The sequence below is a fragment of the Aotus nancymaae genome, unplaced genomic scaffold (assembly GCF_030222135.1).
Source record: "Aotus nancymaae isolate 86718 unplaced genomic scaffold, 86718_ANA_hifiasm-v0.15.2.pri h1tg000003l, whole genome shotgun sequence".
NCBI classification, from domain to species: domain Eukaryota; kingdom Metazoa; phylum Chordata; class Mammalia; order Primates; family Aotidae; genus Aotus; species Aotus nancymaae.
In genome coordinates, this window is record NW_026988414.1 from 35,260,367 (window position 1) to 35,270,718 (window position 10,352).

Sequence of the window (10,352 nt, forward strand, 5' to 3'; positions counted from 1 at the left end):
GTCTTAAAAGAAAAAAAAGATGGTAGAAGATGTTTGATATTTCTTGAATTAAAAAAAAAAATTACTGTGTAGTTTAATGCCAGGGCTCCCAAAGCTGACTGATTATCAAAATCACTGTGGGGTGGGGGTTAGAGGGTAGGGTGGAGGGGTGGGTGGGGAATGGAGGAAGGCTTATTAAGAACAGATTCCAGCCAGGCGTGGTGGCTCACGCCTGTAATCCCAGCACTTTGGGAGGCCGAGGCGGGCGGATCACCTGAGGTCGGGAGTTGAAGATCAGCCTGACCAACATGGAGAAACCCCATTTCTATTAAAAAAAATTTAAAAAATTTAAAAAAAAAAAAAAGATTCCTGGGCCAAGTGCAGTGGCTCACACCTGTAATCCTAACAATTTGAGAGGCCAAGGCAGGAGAATCATTTGAGTTCAGGAGTTCAAGACCAGCCTAGGTAACAGAGAGAGAAACCCCCCCACCATCTCTACTAAGAAAAAAAAATTTATTTTGAATTAGCTGGGCGTGGTGGTGAGTGCCTGTAGTTTCAGCTACTGAGGAGGCTGAAGTAGGAGGATGCTTGAGCAGAGTTTGAGGTTGCAGTGAGCTATGATGGTGTCACTGCACTATAGCCCAGGTGATAGAGCAAGACCCTGTCTCTAAAACAAAATAAAATAAGATTTATGGACTGGTAAGTGCTTGCCTCTGGTAGTGGTAGAGGGCAGGGAGATGGATAATGCCCAGCCCCAACCCACTTACTTGGAAAATGAGTTCTGTCCCCTCCCAAGTCAGGGTTTCCTCCATGTGGCCATGCTGTCTGTCCAGTACGACAGGCAAAGCCACCTAAGTTCACAAATAGACATTTTTTGTTGTTCTCAGCCAAGCCAGGAGAAGCAACAGGCTGGTGCCACCAAGATACTGGAGCTTGCAGGCTCATGGCTGCAGACACTGCTGCAGGGTCCCAGCCACTGTCCTCCACACGACCTCCCCCAGCACTGCCCCAGCCCCAGCCCCCGTTGCTCTTGTGGTGGGCAGAGGGACCTACCGCAGAGCCCTCCCCTCTTCTCCCCCAGGTCTGGCTGCTCTGCTTTCTTTTCCTGACAAGCCATGGGGCTGTAATCTTGCTGATTTGGGGCTTTTTTCCTCATGCACCTGGTGTCTCTAAGTATACACAACCCCAGGCATCGATTTTCCTTTCCCAAATTTCTAACACATGTTATTTCGCTTCATAAGTTTTTCTACTCCAAAATTACCCAATTTTCATTAAGAAGAAAATTTCCCAAATAGTAGGGAGGCAGGTTCCAGCTCAGTGTAGGAAGGAGAGCAAAGCAAAACCTTCTAACCTTGCTCATTCCCTCTGGACGGTTAGATCTGCCTGTCCAGAGGGGGAATGAGCAACCTTGAATCAGTAGTGAGCCAGGTCAGTGGAGCCAGGTACACGTGGCAGTAGGATGGCGGAGATGTAGGAGGCATTCAGGCACACTGTGGGAGCTCAGGCCAGAGGAGAGTCTTCTCACAGCATGTCTCCCTGCCTACACTGAGCAAGGACTTCGTTCAGAAGAAACAGTGTTTTTTTGACGCACGTGGATTTCCTCCTGCTGTTTCATCAGCTTAGAAGATGCAAACTCAAGGGTTGGTTCTGAGTGTTGCTACCTCTTCACTCCATTCTCTTGGAGTGCACAATTCAGGGAAGGCTCTTCCTGACTGGTGGTGTCAGGGCTGACCCTGGGACCCCCTGTGCTTTCCAACCCCTCCACCCATAGCCTCAGGACTCTATGTCCAGAGCAGCGAGGCACTGCATGTTATCACTAATGTGATCCACGCAAATGGGGACAGAGGCATCACTGTGGCCCAGAGCAGCCAACTCACCCGCGTGGCTAACAACAGCATCTCCTGCAACCAGCAAAGTGGGGTCAAGGTTGAGGCCCAGTGCAAAGTGGAGCTCCGGGGTAATGGTATCTATGACAACAGAGGCCAAGGCATTATCACCAAGGGTGACAGCACCATCGTCATTGAAAACGACATCATTGGCAACCGAGGCAGTGGGCTGCAGCTGCTCCCCAGGTCCGACACTAAAGTGAGTATTTGTGCATGTATGTGACGTGTGGTACCCACACAGGGCACAGCCCTGTGACAGTCCTCATGCCCTCTGCTGAGAACAGAACCATAAGCACTCAGCACTGCAAGGGACAGTATCCCTCCTCCCAGGACTCAGCCTGGGAAATGTGGGTGGGACTTCCCACAGGAGGGGCAGATAAACTGGGTCCTGCAGGATGAACAAGGGCTCACCAGCAGGAAGCCAGGGGTGAGGGGTCACTTCCTTGTCATGGCGTTGGGAGCCTCCCAAGGGATAGTCATGGTCTCCATATCAAGGGCAGGGCTATTTCAGCTCTCTTCAGTGTCTGGTGTACAGTAGATGCTTCATGAGGAGAGAGATCCTGCCTCGGGGCCTTTGCACACACTCTTCCCTGTACACCCCGCGTACCCCCTGCCCCTTTTACACTGCAGTCCTGCAGCTTAGCTGCGTCTTCAGGAAGAGTCCCTGACTCCCCACCTTCCACTCCAGGCTGTTTGAGGTACCACCCCTTGTCTGGTGCCTTTGCCCACCCCTGTCCCACAGAGCACTCTCACACTGTTTGGTATCTCTTCCTTTACCCATCTGTCTCCCCACCGGACTGTGGTGAGCTCTGAGCACCTTTCTGTGCAGAGCCCTGTTTCAGTGTGGAGCCAAGCAGACCTGGTCCCTGCCCTTGTGGAATTACGATCCCAAAGGCTCTATCTTTATTTTTAGTTCAACAGTTTTGGGGGTACAGGTGGTTCTTGGTTATATGGGTACATTCTTCAGTGGTGGTTTCTGAGATTTTGGTGCACCCATCACCCAGGCAGTGTATACTGGACTCAATATATAGTCTTTTATCCCTCACTCCCCTCCCCCACTTTCCCCCCAAGTCACCAGAGTCCATTATATCATTCCTATGCCTTTGCATCCTCATAGTGCAGCTCCCGTTTCTAAGTAGTGAGCAAATAAGGAGAACATAGGATACTAGGTTTTCCATTCCTGAGTTACTTCTTAGAATGATGGCCTCCAAGTCCATCCAACTTGCTGCAAAGGCCATTATTTCATTCTGTTTTATGGCTGAGTAGTATTCCATGGTGTATATATACCACATTTCTTTTTTGTTTTTTTTTTTGAGATGGAGTTTCACTCTTGTTGCCTGGGCTGGAGTGCAATGATGTGATCTCGGCTCACTGCGACCTCCACCTCCCGGGTTCAAGATTTTCCTGCCTCAGCCTCCCAAGTAGCTGGGATTACAGGCATGCGCCACCACACCTGGCTAATTTTGTATTTTTAGCAGAGACCGGTTTCACCATGTTGATCAAGCTGGTCTCAAACTCCTGACTTCATTTGATCCACCCGCCTTGGCCTCCCAAAGTGCTGGGATTACAGGCGTGAGCCACCATGCCCAGCCTGTACCACATTTCTTTATCCACTCTTGGGCTGATGGGCAGTTAGGTTGGTTGCATATTTTTGCAATTGTAAATTGTGCTGCTCTAACCATGTGTGTGCATGTGACTTTTTCATATAATGACTTTTTTTCCTTTGGGTAGACAGCCAGTAGTGGGATTGCTGGGTCACCTAAAGCCTCTTTACAGTTCTGCAGCTTCATGGGTTAATGTCTTACCACAAGGAGTAAAGAGTGCCTGGGCTTTGCCTCTGAGCACTCTGGGGGCAGAGGAAAGGAGAGAGGCACACACTTTTGCCTCAGCTGAGTTGCCAGTGGCCCTGACTTCAGACACTACCTCCCCTCTCTGCCAGGCCTTTGCATATTGTTTCTTCTTCCTGGAACAGCTCTCCCTGTTCTGCATCTGATAAATGCCTACAACTTACCTGTCACCTCTTCCAGGAAGCCTTCCCTGGCTCCTGCAGGCTGTTCTCCGTGCCCTTCTTTTGAGCTCATGTGGCTCTTCATTGGCCTGCTTAGCACATTCCTGCCCCTCAGTTTTAGAACTGATAATTCACTTGCCCAGCTCTCCCACTCAGTCTGTGAGTCCCTGAGCTGTGACAAGCTCTGGCTGCCTCTCCCAGGTAATAAAGAACCGGATCCACTCCTTCCGGGCCTACGGCATCACAGTGCAGGGCCGCGCCAAGGCCCTGGTGCAGGAGAACATCATCTTCCAGGGCAAAACCAACAAAACCATCTTTCAGCAGATCTCAAACAACCGAGAATGCGTCATGCAAAACAACAAGTTCCTGGTTTTCAAGAAAAAGTAAGTGCCTGGGGTTGCCTGAACCAGCCTTCTAGAACCACAGTAAGCTCCCTGAAGAAGCCAGGCCCGCACCCAGCGATTGTGGTTGCTCAGGCTCCCTGCAACCCTGCCAGCTGTTGACTCCAGTCAGAAAAATGCCTGTGCCAGGCTCTGTCAGGCCAGGGCTGAGGACTCCCTGGGAGGGAACAAGCTTTTTCAGAGTCAGGGATACATAGTTTCAGATCGCAGCTCTGCAGGTTCCTTGCTGCTGCTGTACTTTAGTCGCTCTGCCTCAGTGTATCACAGTTGGCACCACCCATCTTCCCCAAACCTCTCTGACCTTCCATGTTCCCCATTTCAGCAACATCGCCATCCACTCAGTGTTCTCACAAAACTTCTGCTCCCTTTTTCTCCCTAATACCAAGATGTCCAGTCTTGGAACCAGGTCTTGTTGCTTCTGCTTCTAAAATGTTCCCATATCGGGCACCTCCTCTTTCCCAACTGCCGCCACCCTAATTCAGGTCTCAGCACCTCTCACCCTACCCTGTGCCACCTGCATTACTGCGATGCACAGCTTTTCCAGCTGTTTCTGCATGGACCGTGTTCTGATTGGTCTGTGCTTTGCCAGCCTGGTTGTAAAATCATACTGACATTTGCTGTATCAGTCCTGCACTGGCAATGTCACCTGTCCCTCTGCAGCAGCCTCCAGCCAGTCTCCCTGCCCTCAGCCACCCCCTGCCCCACTCTGTAGGTTGTCCCGTGTATCCCGCCAGGTTCCTCTTTCTAAGTGAGAGCTCTGGTTGTCTCACTTCCATGGTTAAAAACCTCTGATGGGGCTGGGCGTGGTGGCTCACGCCTGTAATCCCAGCACTTTGGGAGGCCGAGGCGGGTGGATCACGAAGTCAAGAGATCGAGACCATCCTGGTCAACGTGGTGAAACCCCGTCTCTACTAAAAATACAAAAAATTAACTGGGCATGGTGGTGCGTGCCTGTAATCCCAGCTACTCACGAGGCTGAGGCAGGAAGAATTGCCAGAACCCAGGAGGTGGAGGTTGCAGTGAGCCGAGATCGCACCATTGCACTCCAGCCTGGGTAACAAGAGCGAAACTCGGTCTCAAAAAAAAAAAAAAAAAAAAAAAGAAAAAAACCTCTGATGGATCTTCATGTTCTTTCTGTAGTAATGATCTCCATACTTTTTGTATTACACACACTCTTGGGAAAAATATTTTGTTAAGAAACCCCCAATGTAGATATACCTATTTATTTATTTAGAGATGAAGTCTCACTCTGTTGCCCAGGCTGCAGTGCAGTGGTGCGACTCCCAGCTAATTTTTGTATTTTTAGTAGAGATGGCGTTTTGCCATGTTGGCCAGGCTGGTCTCAAACTTCTGACCTTAGGTGATCCACCTGCCTCAGCCCCGCAAAGTGCTGAGATGACAGGTGTGAGCCACCACACCTAGCCAGGATACCTATTTATAACTTATATGTGTCTATTGTAGCAGTATATTATATTATAAACTATACCCAAAATAGAAAATTTTCAAGTATAAAGTTAAAAACAAATCAAAATTCTAATATTTTCTTCCCATATCCCAGCAGATTATATTGTAGATTCCCTGGGATCCACCTTTCTCCCTTTTGGAGACCCCAGGGTACAAGATACAGCCCAGAGTTGGCCAGTGCCAGCTCTGGTATTGTCCAATGTGCACCTTGAGGTCCTAATTGTCTTTTCTATCCTCTCATTTCATTACTCCTTCTCAGTAGTGCTCCCCTGTTGCCAAACTCAAACACATACAGTCCTCCCAACATAGCTGAGGCCTTTTTACTCACCTGTTAGTAGCCAACCTCTGATTCTGTTCACACCTTTCCAATCCTTTCATTGTAACATGATTATCATAAAAATACATGTAAGACAATGGCCTTAAGCAAATAGAAATTTGGTGTGTGTAAAGTTGGTTCCTTATAACTCAAGCATCAGAAAACTCTGACCACAGCTTCACTATGATTTGATTTTTCCCCGCCCCTCCATACTCTCTATAAGAGTTTGGATGACTAGAAACCCACCAACTTCCATCCCCAATAGATTTGGATTTTCCAAAATGTCATATAAAAGAAATCCTGGGCCAGGCACTGTGGCTCACGCCTGTAATCCCAGCACTTTGGGAGGCCGAGGCGGGCGGATCACGAGGTCAGGAGATCGAGACCATCCTGGCCAACATGGTGAAACCCGTCTCTATTAATAAAGAAAAGAAAGAAAGAAAGAAAAGCCTGGCCAGGTGTGGTGGCTTATGCCTGTAATCCCAGCATTTTGGGAGGCCAAGGCAGCTGGATCACCTGAGGTCAGGAGTTCAAGACCCACCTGGCCAAAATGGCAAAACTCCATCTCTACTAAAAATACAAAAATTAGGTGGGTGTGGTGACGGGCACCTGTAGTCCCAGCTACTTAGGAGGATGAGGCAGGAAGATTGCTTGAACCTGGGAGGAAGAGGTTGCAGTAAGCCCAGATGACACCATTGCACTCCAGTCCATCTCAAAAAGTAGTAATTTTTAAAAATCCTGCAGTATGTAGTCTTTTGAGTCTGGCTTCTTTCACTTAGTCTAACACAGTGGAGATTGATTCATGGTATTGTGTGTAAGGCATTCATTCCTTTCGATCACTGGGTAGTCTTTGCTGTATGGGTGTACTGCAGTTTATTCACTCATCAACTGAGGGCTATTTAGGTGGTTTCTAGTTTTTTGGAGATTATTAATAAAGCTTCTATAAACATTTGTGGTCATAGAGCTGAAAAGAAATGAAAATGAAAGAAGAAAGGCTGGGCACCGTGGCACGCATCTGTAATCCCAGCTACTCGGGAGGCTGAGGCAGGAGGATCACTCAAGCCCAGGAGTTTAAGATCAGCTTGGGCAACATAATGAGACCCTGTCTCACATCACCCTATGATCTTATCCATTCTTACTTAAAATGGGGAAATTGGCTGGGTGCAGTGGCTCAAGCCTATAATCCCAGCACTTTGGGGGGCCAAGGTGGGAGGCTCACTTGAGCCCAGGAGGTTGAGGCTGCAATGAGCCATGATCGTGTCACTGCACTCCAGCCTGGGCAACAGAGTGAGACCCTGTCTCAAAGTGGGAAAATTCAGGCCCATAGACCTTGTCCAAGGTTACATGCAGAGTTGAAGGCAGAGTTGGATGTGGAATGCAGGACTTTTGCCCCTTAGCTTCTCAGTATTCCACCTCTTTGGGCTCACACTAAACTGGAAGATAGAACCTACATCCAGATTTCAACACCTAGATCCACCAATATGGAACCAAAGTTAAGACTGTGCTGTGCACTGCAGCACTGCAGACCTCTCAGAAGTTCACCGACTTCGGTTTTGCACCTCCAGGTCTGATACATGGCGCCTGGTGAACCCACCAGCACGGCCCCACCTCGAAAACTCTCTCAGACGCCCCTCAGCAGCCCACAATGGACAGAAGGTGACAGCCATGGCAACGAGGATCACAGCCCGCGTGGAAGGTGGTTACCACAGCAACCGCAGTGTCTTCTGCACCATTCTGTGAGGACACAGACCTGTGTGCTCCCTGTAGGTAGGGCCACATCTGTGTCCCCAGCTCCCAGCCTGGGGCTGGGGTGGGATTAGTGGCCTGAGGAGAGGAAGGCCAGCTCCCAAAGGACTTTACTGAACCGTACTATGAATGTGTCAAAGTCCCAAAGCCAGGTGAGTTCACCCCACAGCTTGAGGAAGGGGGCTGGATGCGGGGCCAGCTCAGCCTGAACAATCCCCTCCCACTCGGCCTTTCCTGTGGGGCCCTCACCAGCCTGCAGGGGTTGCTGTCATGCACTTGGCTGCATGGCTGGTTCTATCGGGCCCTAGGTGCTGCTGTGTTGGGTGTGATGGGAGGGGGTGGAGGGAGCCAGAAGCACTGGCTTCTCCTTGAGGACACTGGGCACAAGAGTGCTGGCCTCTTCTATCCCTGACACAGTCCTTTGCACTTGTTTGGTGGCCCCAATGTGAGTCGCTGTACAAAATGCTGCCTTTACTATTTTCTAAGAAATGGCTTTTCTGTGAACCAAAAGTAACAAAAACCTCAATAACCAAAATAAAGTTCTATATTTTAAAAGAGGCATTTCTGGAAGGCTCTCCTTGGTTTGGGCATATACTGGGGCTTATAGGTGGGAGAGTTGTGTCCAGTCATTCCCAGAAATTAAGCCTCAAAGTGTCAAACCCATGTGAATTTTAAAAGTAATCACACATTCTAGCCTGAGGATGCATTAGAAGTCCTTTTCTGAGAGACTTTTTCCAAGGAGTCGTCACATACTTGATTTTCATGGCTCAAAGAGGCAAGTCGATTCCCTGCCCACACCTCTGCTGGAGGAAGACAAAGTATGCTCCAAGTAGCACCTGCCTCAAAGCTCAGGCTAAGACTCCTTTCTATCGTGACTCCCTAACAGAGGCCCCTAGGTGCTGGGTAAACTTCTCTCAGAAGAGCTGAGCTCTCCCTCCCTTCCTTCACCGACCCAGACTTCCAGGCACTGAGTATCACAGATCTCAGCTGCTCCCACTTGAAGCAGGACCCTGGAGGTCGGAGGATGGGCCCAGGCCACGTACCTAAGCCTTCCTGTGTCACACTCCTGTCTTACAGCACCCCTCTGGACACCGCTTCTCCATCTCCTCAGTGGCACATACGATTGGTTAGCAGTTAGTATCCATTAATGTCCTTCTAGAATGCCTCCTGTAAGTAGAGGCTGGTGAGCTGAAACCTATTTCAAAGACTCCCTTGCTGCTAGGATTCTATATCCAAATTAGGCTCCTATATATGTGCACCAGAAGGAAGCAAGGTGGAGGCCAGCTGCCTGATCTTTTGGCTGTCTTTGCTGACAAGGTGGTGGAAATGCAAACCCTAAAAGCATGGGTGGCTGAACTCAGCATCCCAGTGTTGAATCTCCAGAAGCAGTTACGGAGTAGAAATGGCTTGAGTCCCCTGATGGCAACCCCAGCAGTGTGTTCTTAAACTCAGCAGTCCTGATGGCAACCTTCCAATTCCCAGTCCTCTAGCCCATCTCACAATTCTTTTTTTTTTTTTTTTTTGAGACGGAGTTTTGCTCGTTACCCAGGCTGGAGTGCAATGGCGCGATCTCGGCTCACCGCAACCTCCGCCTCCTGGGTTCAGGCAATTCTCCTGCCTCAGCCTCCTGAGTAGCTGGGATTACAGGCACACACCACCATGCCCAGCTAATTTTTTGCATTTTTAGTAGAGACAGGGTTTCATCATGTTGACCAGGATGGTCTCGATCTCTTGACCTCGTGATCCACCTGCCTCGGCCTCCCAAAGTGCTGGGATTACAGGCGTGAGCCACCACGCCCAGCCCATCTCACAATTCTATAGCACCCTATCCGTATAGTAAAATCCTTTCTTAAGATACCTAGAGCAGCCAGGCATGGTGGCTCACACCTGTAATCCCAGCACTTTGGGAGGCCAAGGTGGGCAGATCACAAGATGAGGAGTTCAAGACCAGCCTGACCAACATGGTATAACCCCGTCTCTACTAAAAATACAAATATTAGCCAGGCATGGTGGTGCCTGTAACCCCAGCTACTTGGGAGGTTGATGCTGGAGTGCAGTAAGTCTAGATCACGCCTCTGCACTCCAGCCTGGGCAACAGAGTGAGAGAGACTGTCTCAAAAAAAAAAAAAAAAAAAATACCTAGAGCAAATTATTTTCTGAACTGAACGCTGACTGATTCATCCTTTTCAAGGTAAGGTTTTCAAAGCTGACTCCTGCCTTCTATGTGGCTTGAGCCAGGCAGAGAAGTTGGGTCACCACTTCCTCTGACTTGGCTCCACCCCATTACAACAGGCTGTACCCTACTGGTGTGTAAGAACCCCATCACAATGGTGACCCAGTTAGCTTCTGATAAAGCCTGAAGCATCATTTTCCAGGTGTGCTGAACCTGATCCTCCTTCCTCACCACATACTCCACTGGCCCTTCCAGACCTAAGCACACCACTTCACATTTCTCTTTGGAAACCTTCATCCATTAGATTTGACTCAGCCTAGGATGGGCACAGTGGCTCACGCCTATAATCCCAGCACTTTGGGAGGCCGAGGTGGGTGGA

General features: G+C 49.4%; 1 protein-coding gene across 2 annotated transcripts in view; it reads left to right on the forward strand.

Annotated features, from left to right (window-relative positions):
* The window catches only part of FBXO10 (F-box protein 10), a 60,756-nt gene extending 52,398 nt beyond the window's left edge, over nucleotides 1-8,358 (forward strand). Inside the window, exons 9-11 of one of the 2 annotated variants that reach the window (XM_021671514.2) lie at nucleotides 1,751-2,064; nucleotides 4,075-4,256; nucleotides 7,620-8,358. In XM_021671514.2, the coding sequence (XP_021527189.1) occupies nucleotides 1,751-2,064; nucleotides 4,075-4,256; nucleotides 7,620-7,794 (671 nt within the window). In that variant the 3' untranslated portion in view covers nucleotides 7,795-8,358. The remainder of the gene's footprint in view (nucleotides 1-1,750; nucleotides 2,065-4,074; nucleotides 4,257-7,619) is intronic. The other variant, XM_021671515.2, reaches the window with a different exon arrangement.
* Nucleotides 8,359-10,352: the final 1,994 nt, after the last annotated feature.